The sequence below is a fragment of the Myotis daubentonii genome, chromosome 9 (assembly GCF_963259705.1).
Source record: "Myotis daubentonii chromosome 9, mMyoDau2.1, whole genome shotgun sequence".
In the NCBI taxonomy this organism is placed as follows: domain Eukaryota; kingdom Metazoa; phylum Chordata; class Mammalia; order Chiroptera; family Vespertilionidae; genus Myotis; species Myotis daubentonii.
In genome coordinates this window covers 82,644,985-82,657,544 of record NC_081848.1, presented here as the reverse complement: position 1 = coordinate 82,657,544, position 12,560 = coordinate 82,644,985, and the positions used below count along the sequence as shown (strand labels likewise).

Sequence of the window (12,560 nt, the reverse complement as noted above, 5' to 3'; positions counted from 1 at the left end):
AACGTTTCTTACATACCGATATATTGGGTGGGCCACAAAAATATTCGTTGTGGGCCCCAAGTTTGACATGCTTGCTCTACACCTCTCAATCCCTAGTGCAGGACAGTGCTAAAGGCTGTTTCTGACTAATTAGATCAGGCAAATACTCAAAGCCTCCGGAGACCACCTCTTCCTACAGCCTGATAGGATTCAGATTGAATTGCCCCCCAGGCAATCATCCTCAGGTGTGGCAAGTGTTTTTTTTCCAACAGGGTGGGGCACTTGCTTCTGCCTGGAGGCTAACTGTTATTTTTAAGCTCGTAAGTGGCCTCAGGGCAAGGTATTTTTCAAATAGGGTGTGTCACCTGTCTTTTCCCCAGGCAAGGCAAATGTCAATGTGGGAACCATGTCCTCCCCTGCGTGAGGGAATGACTCAGCCCAGGAAACTTGGGGTGTCTGCCTTGTGAGCTCTATCCCCCAGTGTTCAGTCCTGGCTTCTGCTCTCAGAGCTCCAGTCCACTTCACCCTCCCTCTGCCAGAGCACAAGGTGGGTGGCCCCACGGGGAATTTTGTATATTGGCCCTTTAAGAGGGTGCCTGAATTTACAGCTTTCACTTCCTGGCAGACAGCACCCCTCTGCTTTTCACAGCCAGATGTTATGAGGGTACCCTTCTCAGTTTTGGTGCTCTCTGCTGGCGGGCCCAGCTTGGGGATTAGATCTCAGAGTTCTCAGTGGCACCCCCCACAGCTGAGATCTCTCTCCAGGACTTCAGTTGCTGTCTGTGGGCACAGGGTCAGCACTTTAGCTCCTCCCGCCCCTCATACCAGTCTCTATACGGTTGCCACATAAAATCCTGGGATATCAGAGTTCTCTCCTGCAAATTTTCCACTGATTATTCAGGAAGTTTTTCTGTATTTTAGTTCATCTTATCTATGAAGAAAATGTCCTGTGTATGGATATTTTGTGTTGTGTGTACATGCACACACACTAGGATGCAGACATGCATATGCAGGTGTATTGTGCATGTGTCTCGAGGGTTATAACACAACAGCCTGTATGTAAATCCTGTTAACTGAGACTAAGTACAAGCCCCAACCCCAAAAATTGTCCAGGTGAGTCTGAGCTTCTCTGCTCTCACACTCTGACCCTCATGTCTCCATCATGTGTTTGCCCTGGCTGTGCATGGACCCAACACCCACCACCTCACACTCTGCCCTCCCAGCCCCGGTACATGGACCCGAGAAGATGCTGAGCTGACAGACAGCAGGTGACAGCACCCTGAGGGCACCTGAGCATTGGAGAAGGCCCTCCTGTTGTTGCCCAGCTTCCTGCCCTGGGCACAGGACTCACAGTCCCCCAGCAGGCTCTGCGGGCACATTTCCCTCATAACTGCCACCCTCCCAAGCCCAGGGGAAGGAAGCAGCACCTACGTGCTCATCTGGGGAAACTGAGGATCAGAGAGGTAGAGGGACTTGCCCAGGGACACTCAGCCGGCAGTGGCTGCATTGGGTCTTCTCTGCCCCGACCCTTCCTGGTCCCCTTTTCTTCCTCCCTCCTTCCTCCCCTCCCTGCTCCTCAGTGTCCCTGCCCAGGGCACCACAGCTTCCAAATTTGAGATTTTTTCAGTTTATCTTCTGTTTGTGTCTGACCTCAGCTAACCTCCTGCAGCGCTCACCCCAGGCCGCCCAATCTGAGACCAGGGGCCAGCTTCCCTGTGCCCTCATTCCATGTCAACATCCAACAGTGGTCATTTAGTCTGGAAGCTTCTCTGGAATTCACTTCTTTGTTCATCTTTCCCCCATGACTTTATTCAGGGCCATCCTATTCCCGATTATGTGACCCCACGTTTTCATGACCCACCCCCAGACTTCTGTCCCACCCACTCCAGGGCCTGTGTGAGCCTCCATGATGGGACCACTTGGTCCTGACGGGAGTGGGTAGGGGAGGGGGCTTCCTGCCTGGGCTCCTGGGGCCAGAGCTCTGGGGGTGAAAGTGGGAATGGCTCTGTGGTCTGGGCTCTCCCTGGGCTCCAGCTCTGCAGAGGGAGGTGGTGGCAGAGCTGAGGGGAGATGATGGGAAACCATGGCCTCAGGGATCACTGTGCTCTGTGTACTGTTCCCAAGTGCAGCCCGGAAACTTCTACCTCCAGGCTCACAGGTTCAACTGGATGTCTAACTGGTCACCTCTAGCCCCCCACCTGAGCAAGAAATCCTTAACTTCTATCTGCAACCTGCTCTTCCTTTTTTTATTCTCCTCCATCCAGGGATCCTCATCGCCTAAGCCCTGGGTTTCCAGCCCTGGAGACACTGTGGTTCAGCAGGAAGAGCAGGGACCACTGGGGTTTGAGTCCCTACTCGCTTGTGTTGGTAAAAGGGCAAGGAGGAAGGGTTAAAGCTGTGCCCAGATCTTACATTATTGGGTTGGATAGAGGAGGAGGGCACACCCATTTCTCACATAGGGAGTGCAGGTCAGAGAGGTAGGGAGACTTGCCCAAGAACACTCAGCAGGAAGTGGTTGCACAGTATCTTCACAGAAGAACTCTTTTGAGCTCTTAGAGGCCACCGACCTTGAGCATTTCTCCTTAGAGTGCGGTCTGGAGCCTGAGACCTGTCATGGTCCCGGGTTGGCCCAGACTTTCCCTGACAGCACACAGGGCCTGAGGAGCTGCTTTTAGGGTGGGTGTTAGAGGCGAAGGATCCTAAAGGGATAGAACTGGCTAGAGCCCAAGAGGTCCTCCAAACATCCCCTCCTTCTGCACATGGGGAAACTGAAGCCAGAGCGAAAGTGACCTGTCAAGAGAGCCTGGGTGGATCAGGAACAGACCTAAGTTTTGCTGTCAGACATCCTGACTCCCAGCCAGTAGAGCCCATGTTTTCATCATTAAGAGTATTTTTTTCTTCTGGGTAGTCAACCCTGACACCCCCACTGCAAGCAGACCTCCAGAAGGGAGAGGGAGCCCCCCAGAGAGGGCCTTACCTGCCGGCTGCGGGCTTTGCCATATCTCAGATCCGTGACAAAGCGCTCACAGTTCCTGCTCAGATCACTGTACTCCATCTCCTTCCCAACCATCTCCTTCCCAGAACTGAGCATCTCCTTTATGGGCCGTGGTTTGTACAGGTGGTCCAAGTGGTTGTTGACCTTATAGGAGCAGTTTCCCACCACTTCCACCAGGAGCTGCCTTTTCACCACCCCTAAGCCGGTGGGGGCGCCAGCCTCAGAGTTCTCCCCTGGAATCAGACACAGGAATATCAGGAACTGCAGGGGAGGTCAGGGAGGGAGAGAGAAGACACAAGACAGGGAAGAAGGGCCAGGGATTGACACTATTGAGCTTTGTTTCAGTCCCTTCTCCAATGTGATTGGAGGAGTCAATGATTTTGCTCTTTCCCTTAACGAGCTGTGAATACTTTTCATGTTAATCAATGTTGTGATGGTCAGTGGCTGCCACTGTGCTCCATTATATGAATGGACATCATCTAGTTGACCAAATCCCTAGTATTGGCTGGTCCATAGCTTATCCATTGTAAACAACGGTAGTAAATCGTATTTGTTCATCTTTGCACTTGTGTGTTTCAGAAAGAGATCAAAGTTGTTTTAGTCCCACTGTGTTTCAGACTCTGCTGTGCAAATTTCATATATTCCCTCACTTATTCTCCTTTTGAACTTCATGGTAAATACTCTCATCTCCATTTGACAACTGATATTGGACCCTGAGGCATCATCAGCCTTTTCTGGCCCAGCTCTGGCCACATGGAGAGTCCACACAGCGCTTCCAGCTGGTGGCATCCAAATCCCATTGACCTGGAGCCCGGGTTTTGCTCTCTAAGAGGAGGGAACTAAAGAGCACGGGAACCAGCAGGATCCCTTTATGTGCTGAGTCTCGAGGCTGAGGCTGCACTCAGCACCCGTCCTTGAGGAAACACCACCTGCACTCACACAGCAGCACCTGGTCCTCACGCTCACACTCCCTGTTCCCAGCCTCCTAAGTGTCATCTGCATTAGGTGGGTTTTGCTTACTATTTGCCATCCATTCTGACAGTTTTCCGCTCTGTCAGTGAAGGTGACAGCGTACAGAACCTGGTCAGTGACCAGCAGATTCTTCTGATCGTGAGACGGGTTCTGTCCAGCGAGAACGCAAACGCTTGCTGTCCGAGGTGTGGGTGCCATTGCTCTGCAGGCCCCAGCCCCTGTGCTCCCAGCCCGCGGTCCCATCCCAGCACCTTTCTCTCAGGGACGATACACAGTGTGGGGCCTGCCTGCTCCTCTGACCGGCTGTCATCCTGCTTCTGCTATCCCTGGGGTCCATCCAGGTTCCAGGTGCTCGTGTGTGTCTGTGTGAGACTCTCTGTGATGTGGGACCTGGGAGAGCTGCTCCGTGGAGGGTGTTCAGGAAACCCTCTCAGGACGCCCTGTTCTGTAACATCCTCTGAGCAACAGGACACAGCGCTGAGAGGCAGTCCCTTCCTGAGACCGGAACCCCAGAGACGCTGCTGGTTTAGGGAAATCTGTCTGCGCGGCCAGCTAACGGGCCTGAGCTGGAGAGCATCCAGTGCGGGAGCAGTCCGGCTTCCCTGGGGCCGTGGACACCTTTCCCTGCTGGGTCAGGACCTGAGGGACCACTGAGATGCCCCCAAGGGACACGGATATACCATGTGCACAAGCACAGCACAGGGAGAAGCAACACTGGGTCCCATGGTGGCATTTGGCATTGAATTGTTCTCATCATATAAACAAATCTTTGTAAAGTTATACTTTCACCCCCCCTTACCTGGGGGAGCCAGGTGGACCACATCACCATGGCCCACATAGAGGGCCCAGTGCGAGGAGCCAATGCGGGGGATCTCAATCAGGTCTCCAGGCTCGGGCTCTTCATGAAACTGCAAGGAAACAGCCAGGATATGAGACAGATTTCATGGAGCCTCAGAGGCCCGGGCTGGGAGCTGCAGCTCTGTCTAGGGATTTGCTTACTGATGCTCACCCCATGGGAAGCATGTCTGTGTGTGTGTGTGTGTGGTGAGGGGGTGGGGCAGACTCTTGTCCCCTGTGAGGTCCTCAGCCTGCTGTAGCTTCTAGAGCTTAACCTCTGAGTAACTGGAAGCCTGGAAAAATGACCTTGTATATTAGGACAGTGAAAATTTGTCCAGAATGTGTGTGTAATGCCTGTGTGTCTGTGTGAATTGTGCATGGATATGTTGTGTGTCGCATGTACATGCACACAGACTAGGATGCAGTCATGCATATACAGGTGTATTGTACGTGTCTCCGGAGGGTGATAACACAGCAGCCTGTATGTAACCCCTTTCCCTGATGCTGGGGCGCAAGCCCATCCCCCACAACATTGTCTACTTGAGTCTGAGCTTCTCTGCTCTCACACACTGACCCTCATGTCTCCATCATGTGTTTGCCCTGGCTGTGCATGGACCCAACACCCACCACCACACACTCTGCCCTCCCAGCCCCGGCACACGGATCCTTGAAGATGCTGAGCTGACAGACAGCAGGTGACAGCACCCTGAGGGCACCTGAGCATTGGAGAAGGCCCTCCTGTTGTTGCCCAGCTTCCTGCCCTGGGCACAGGGCTCACAGTCCCCCAGCAGGCTCTGCTGGCACATTTCCCCCATAACTGCCACCCTCCCAAGCCCAGAAGAAGCAAGCAGCACCCACGTGCTCAGCTGGGGAAACTGAGGATCAGAGAGGTGGAGGGACTTGCCCAGGGACACTCAGCTGGCAGTGGCTGCACTGGGTCTTCTCTGCCCCGACCCTTCCTGGTCCCCTTTCCTCCCTCCCTCCCTCCTTATCACCTCCTCCCTGTTCCTCAGTGTCCCTGCCTAGGGCACCACAGCTTCCTGATTTGAGAATTTTTCAGTTTATCTTCCTGTTTGTGTCTGACCTCAGCTAACCTCCTGCAGCGCTCACCCCAGGCCGCCCAATCTGAGACCAGGGGCCAGCTTCCCTTTGCCCTCATTCCATGCCAACATCCAACAGTGGTCATTTAGCCTGGAAGCTTCTCTGGAATTCACTTCTTTGTTCATCTTTCCCCATGACTTTATTCAGGGCCATCCTGTTCCCGATTATGTGACCCCTGTTTTCCTACCAACCCCGAGACCTCTGTCCCACACACTCCAGGGCCTGTGTGGCCATTTCTTCTGCACGGGTGTCAATAGGGGAGGGGGATTGTGCCTGGGTTCCTGGGCCAGAGCTCTGGGGGTAAAAATGGAAATGACTCTGTGGTCAGAGCTCTACCTGGGCCCCAGCTTTGCAGAGGGAGGTGGTGGCAGAGCAGAGGGAAGATGATGAAAAACCATGGCCTCAGGATCACTGTGCTCTGTGTACTGTTCCCATGTGCAGTCCAGAAACTTCTATCTCCAGTCATACGTCAGCCCCGAATTCAACTCACACATTCAACTGCTACTCAACTGCTCTATTTGAATGTCTAATGGTCACCTCAACACCCCACCTGAGCATCAAATCCTTAATTACCCTCCCAATCCTGCTACTCCCTTCATCTCCTCCATCCAGGCTGCCCATCACCCAATCACAGGGGCTGTGAGCCCTGGAGGTGCTGTGGTTCAGCAGACAGAGCCGGGAGCACTGGGCATTGAATCCTGCTTCTGCCTCTCACTAGCTCTGTTTTAATAAGAGGGAAAGAGGAGAGCGGTAAGGATGTGCCCAGACCTTACATAACATGTCCTCCAGCTCTTACATGGGCCACAGACCTTGAGCATCTCTTGCCCGAGGGCTCTCTGGGGCCTTAGGAGACCTGTCATGGTCCCGGGTCGGCCCTGACTTTCCCTGACAGCACACAGGGCATCAGGAGCTGCCCTTAGGGTGGGTCTTAGAGGCGAAGGATCCTAAAGGGATAGAGGTGGCCAGACTCCAGAGGTCCTCCAAACATCCCTCCTTCTGTACATGGGGAAACTGAGGCTGAGAGAGGAAGTGACCTGTTCAAAGACCCCGAGTGGATCAGGAACAGACCCAAGATTTGATCTCAGACATCCTAACTCCCAGCCAGCAGGAAGCAGGAAGCAGGGAGCATAATTTTGCATCATTCGGGGCAAGATTTTTTTCTCAGTGCACAGCCCTGACACCTCCACCCCAAGCAGACCTTCAGGAAGGAGAGGGATTCCCCCAGAGAGGGCCTTACCTGCCGGCTGCTGGCCTTGCCGTATCTCAGATCTGTGACAAAGTGCTCACTGTTCCTGCTCAGACCACTGTACTCCATCCTCTTACCAATCATCTTCTTCCCAGATCTGACCATCTCCTGTATGGGCCATGGTTTGTACAGGTGGTCCAAGTGGTTGTTGATCTTATAGGAGCAGTTGCCCACCACATGCTCAATTAGCTCCCTTTTCACCTCCCCTAAGCCAGCCTCAGAGTTCTCCCCTGGAATCAGACACACGAGTATCAGGAACTGCAGGGGAGGCCAGGGAGGGAGAAAGAAGACACAAGACAGGGGAGAAGGGCCAGGGATGACACTATTGAGCATTGGTGTCTGTCCCTTCACCAATGTGATTGGAGGATTCACAGATTGTACTCTTTTACTTAATGAGCTGTGAATACTTTTTCAAGCTAATGACTATTCTGATGATCAGTGGCTGCTATTGTGCTCCATGATATGAATGGACATCGTCTAGTTGATCATCCACCATCACTGATCCTTCTTCTTTATGACACTGGACACCTAGACATGTGGCTGGTTTAGTGAAATCTGTCTGCGCACCCAGCTAAAGGGCCGGAGCTGGAGAGCCCCAAATGCGGCCCCAGTCCGACTTCACCTGGCCCCTCGGACCTCTTTCCCTGCTGTGTCAGGACTTGTGGGACCATTAAGCTTCCTCTAAGGGACACGGATGTAGGGTGAACTCAAGCACAGGTCAGGGAGAAACCAATGCAGGGTTCCTAGGGTGGCATTTGGCATTGAATTGTTCTCATCATGTTAACAAATCTTTGGTGAGTTACACTTTCAACCCCCCTTACCTGGGGGAGCCAGGTGGATCACATAACCATTGCCCACATAGAGGGCCCAGTGCGAGGAGTTGATGCGGGAAATCTCAATCAGGTCTCCAGGCTTGGGCTCTTCACGAATCTGCAACGAAACAGCCAGGATATGAGACAGATTTCAGGGAGCTGCAGAGGCCCCGGCTGGGAGCTGCAGCTGGGTGTGTGGAGTCCATGATTACTTAGTATGTTCATCACCTGGTGAGCATGTGTGTGTGTGTGTGTGTGTGTGTGGCGTGGCGGGGGCGGGGGGGAACTCTTGGTCTCTTGAACTCCTCAGCCTGCTGTAGCTTCTAGAGGTTGCCCTGTGTGGAAGTTGAAGCCTGGAATGCCTTGTCCTGTGTATACATAACATGTGCGTGTTGCCTACACACACACTTGGATGCAGACATGCACATGCAGGTGTACTGTGCGTGTGGAGGGCGTTGTCACCACAGCGGTGTATCAACCCCTTCCTGAGGCTGGGCGACCAGGCAACGTCAGACACGGGAGTTTGTTCCTGTTTGAGCTGCTGACCTGAGACCCAGGGGAAGCCTCATGAAGGACCTGAGATTGCAACGTGTCCTAGAGCGGCTGCCTGTTTCCTGCAGAGACGGGGGCAAGCTTGGGCCTGACACACTCAGGCAGCAGGCTCTGCGGGCACATGTCCCCCCATAACTGCCACCCGCCCAAGCCCAGGGGAAGGAAGCAGCGCCCCTGAGGGTCAGAGAGGCAGAGGGCCTTGCCCAGGGACACTCAGCTGGCAGTGGCTGCACGGGGTCTTCTCTGCCCCGACCCTTCCTGGTCCCCTTTCCTCCTTCCCTTTGCACACCCCCACCTGCTCCTCAGTGTCCCCGCCCAGCACACCACAGTTTCATGTTGGATAATTTTTCAGTTTTCTTCCTCTCTGTTCCTGATTTCAGGGAATGACAAACCTTCAGCCTCCCTCACCTGAGACGGCCCATTCTGAGACCTGGGTTCAGCTTACCTTTGCCCCTGTTCCATGCCAATATCCAACACCAATGGTCACCCTGGAAGTTTCTCCTGAATTCACTTCCTCCTTCATCTCCCGCCCATGACTTTGGTTAAGGGCGGCCCAGTTATAATTATGTGACCCCACGTCTTCCCGACCAACCCCTGGACTTCTGTCCCTACCATTACATATCCAGTGTGAACTTCCATGGTGGGGCCATTTGTTCCTGATGGGGTGGATAGGGGAGGGGGCTTCCTGCCTGGGCTCGTGGGGACAGAGCTCTGGGGGTGAAAGAGGGAATGGCTCTGTGGTCGGGGTTTTCCCTGGGTCCCACCTCTGCATCAGGTGGGAGCTGAGGGGAGACAATGGGAAACAATGGCCTCAGGAATCACTGTGCTCTGTGTACTGTTCCCAAGTGCAGCCTGGAAACTTCTATCTCCAGCCCCACCTCAGCCTGAAACACTAAATTCAAACGTCCAACTGCTACTCGACAGGTCCACCTGGATGTCTCACTGGTCACCTCAACACCCCACCTGACCATCAAATCCTTAATTTTCCTCCCAAATCTGCTCCTCCTCCCCTCATCTCCGCCATCCAGGCTGCCCATCACCCAGTCACAGGGGCTGTGAGCCCTGGAGGTGCTGTGGTTCAGCAGAAAGAGCAGTGATCACTGGGGATTGAATCCTGCCTCTGCCTCTTACTAGCTGTGTTTTGGCAAGAAGGGAAGGGGTAAAGATGTGCCCAGATCTTACATAACATGTTCTTCAGCTCTTACAGGGGCCCCAGACCTTGAGCATCTCTTGCCCGAGGGCTCTCTGGGGCCTTAGGAGACCTGTCATGGTGCAGGGTTGGCCCAGACTTTCCCTGACAGCACACAGGGCATCAGGAGCTGCCTTTAGGGTGGGTCTTAGATACAAAGGATCCTAAAGGGATAGAGGTGGCCAGAACCCCAGAGGTCATCCAACATCCCCTCCTTGTGCACATGGGGAAACTGAGGCCAGAGAGGAAGCGACCTGTTCAAAGACCCTGAGTGGATCAGGAACAGACCCGAGATTTGAGCTCAGACATCCTGACTCCCAGCCAGCAGGAGGCAGGGAGCATAATTTTGCATCATTCGGGGTAGTTTTTTCTTTTGGATGCACAGGCCTGTCACCTCCACCCCAAGCAGAACCCCAGAAGGGAGAGGGAGCCCTCCACAGAGGGCCTTACCTGCCGGAAATGAGCCTTGTCATATCTCAGGTTGGTGACAAAGAGTTTACGGTTCATGCTCAGAACACTGTCCTCCATCTCCTCACCGACCATCTCCTTCTCAGAACTGATCATCTGCTTTAGTGGCTGTGGTTCGTACAGGTGGTCCAAGTGGCTGTCCACCTTATCTGAGGAGTTTCCCAGGAGCTGCCTTTTCACAACCCGTAAACTGGTAGGGGCGCCAGACACAGAGTTCTTCCCTTGAATCAGACACAGGAGTATCAGGAACTGCAGGGGGAGGCCAGGGAGGGAGAGAGAAATCAGAAGCCAAGAAAGAAGGGTGAAGGGAATCCACTATTGAGCTTTGGTGTTTCTCCCTTCACCAATGTGATTGGAGGATTCAGTGATTTTGCTCTTTTCCTTAACGAGCTGTGAATACTTTCCATGTTAATCAATGTTGTGATGGTCAGTGGCTGCCACTGTGTTCCATTACATGAATGGACATCATCTAGTTGACCAAGTCCCTAGTATTGGCTGGTCCATAGCTTATCCATTGTAAACAACGGTAGTAAATTGTATTTGTTCATCTTTGCACTTGTGTGTTTCAGAAAGAGATCAAAGTTGTTCTAGTCCCCACTGTGTTTCAGACTCTGCTGTGCAAATTTCATATATTCCCTCACTTATTCTCCTTCTGAATTTCATGGTAAATACTCTCATCTCCGTTCAACAACCGATATTGGACCCTGAGGCATCATCAGCCTTTTCTGGCCCAGCTCTGGCCACATGGAGAGTCCACACAGTGCTTCCAGCTGGTGGCGTCCAAACCCCATTGACCTGGAGCCCGGGTTTTGCTCTCTAAGAGGAGGGAACTAAGGAGCACGTGAACCAGCAGGATCCCTTTATGTGCTGAGTCTCGAGGCTGAGGCTGCACTCAGCACCCGTCCTTGAGGAAACACCACCTGCACTCACACAGCAGCACCCGGTCCTCACACTCACGCTCCCTGTTCCCAGCCTCCTAAGTGTCGTCTGCATTAGGTGGGTTTCGCTTACTATTGGCCATCCATTCTGACAGTTTTCCGCTCTGTCAGTGTAGGTGACAGCGTACAGAACCTGGTCAGTGACCAGCAGATTCTTCTGATCGTGAGACGGGTTCTGTCCAGCGAGAACACAAACGCTTGCTGTCCGAGGTGTGGGTGCCATTGCTCTGCAGGCCCCAGCCCCTGTGCTCCCAGCCCGCGGTCCCATCCCAGCACCTTTCTCTCAGGGACGATACACAGTGTGGGTCCCGCCTGCTCCTCTGACTGGCTGTCATCCTGCTTCTGCTGTCCCTGCGGTCCATCCAGGTTCCAGGTGCTCGTGTGTGTCTGTGTGAGACTCTCTGTGATGTGGGACCTGGGAGAGCTGCTCCGTGGAGGGTGTTCAGGAAACCCTCTCAGGACGCCCTGTTCTGTGACATCCTCTGAGCAACAGGACACAGCACTGAGAGGCAGTCCCTTCCTGAGAGCGGGACCCCCAGAGACGCTGCTGGTTTAGGGAAATCTGTCTGCGCGCCCAGCTAACGGGCCGGAGCTGGAGAACGTCCAATGCGAGTGCAGCCCGGCTTCCCTGGGTACCACGGGCCTCTTTCACTGATGGGTCAGGACCTGAGGGACCACTGAGATGCCCCCAAGGGACAGGGATGTACAGTCAGCACAAGCCCTGCGCAGGGAGAAACCAATGAGGGTTCCAGGGTGGCATTTGGCTTTAAATGGTTCTCATTATGTTAACCAAGCTTTGGAGAGTTTCAACCCCCCTTTCAACCCCCCTTACCTGGGGGAGCAGGTGGACCACATCACCATCACCCACCTAGAGTGCCCAGTGCGAGCAGCCAATGCGGGAAATCTCAATCAGGCCTCCAGCTCCGGATCTTCAACAAACTGCAAGAGAAACGGCCAGGAAGGTGCAGACCAAACTGCAGGCAGCTTCAAGGGCCCTGTGGTGGCGCTGCCGCTTGGCTGGGGACACCCTTACGGACGTTCATCTGTGGGTGAGCGTGTGGTGGGGACTCCTGTCCCCTGCGAGGTCCTCCGCCTCCTGCCGCTTCCAGAAGTTACCCTGGGGGACCCGGAGGTCGGAGGTCGGGAATCTTTTCCCAAAGGGCGGAGCCTGGAAACGCGACCTTGTGCATCAGGAGTGAGTATTTGTCCTGCGTGTGTGTGTCATGCATGTGTGTGTGTGTGCTGTCTATCGGTGTGTATTGTGCATGTGTATGTTGTGTTGCGTGTACACGTACACAGCTAGGATGCAGACATGCATATGCAGGTGTATTGTGCACGTGTCCGGAGGGTGATGACATAACAACCTGTGTGTAAACCTCCTTCCCTGAGGCTGGGGCCCAGGGCAAACCCCCGCAACATTGTCCAGGGGAGTCCGAGGTCCTCTGCCCTCACACTGACCCTCGTGTCCATG

General features: G+C 53.9%; 2 protein-coding genes across 2 annotated transcripts in view; one reads left to right on the top strand and one right to left on the bottom strand.

Annotated features, from left to right (window-relative positions):
- LOC132241499 (uncharacterized) overlaps nucleotides 1-12,560 on the bottom strand; it is a 234,586-nt gene that overhangs the window by 53,099 nt on the left and 168,927 nt on the right. Inside the window, exons 4-7 of the mRNA XM_059710324.1 lie at nucleotides 7,952-8,060; nucleotides 7,122-7,360; nucleotides 4,746-4,854; nucleotides 2,957-3,207 (exon numbers count right to left, since the gene is read on the bottom strand). Of these exons, the coding sequence (XP_059566307.1) occupies nucleotides 2,957-3,207; nucleotides 4,746-4,854; nucleotides 7,122-7,360; nucleotides 7,952-8,060 (708 nt within the window). The remainder of the gene's footprint in view (nucleotides 1-2,956; nucleotides 3,208-4,745; nucleotides 4,855-7,121; nucleotides 7,361-7,951; nucleotides 8,061-12,560) is intronic.
- The window catches only part of LOC132241514 (phospholipase A and acyltransferase 2-like), a 192,762-nt gene that overhangs the window by 106,339 nt on the left and 73,863 nt on the right, over nucleotides 1-12,560 (top strand). The window lies entirely within an intron of this gene.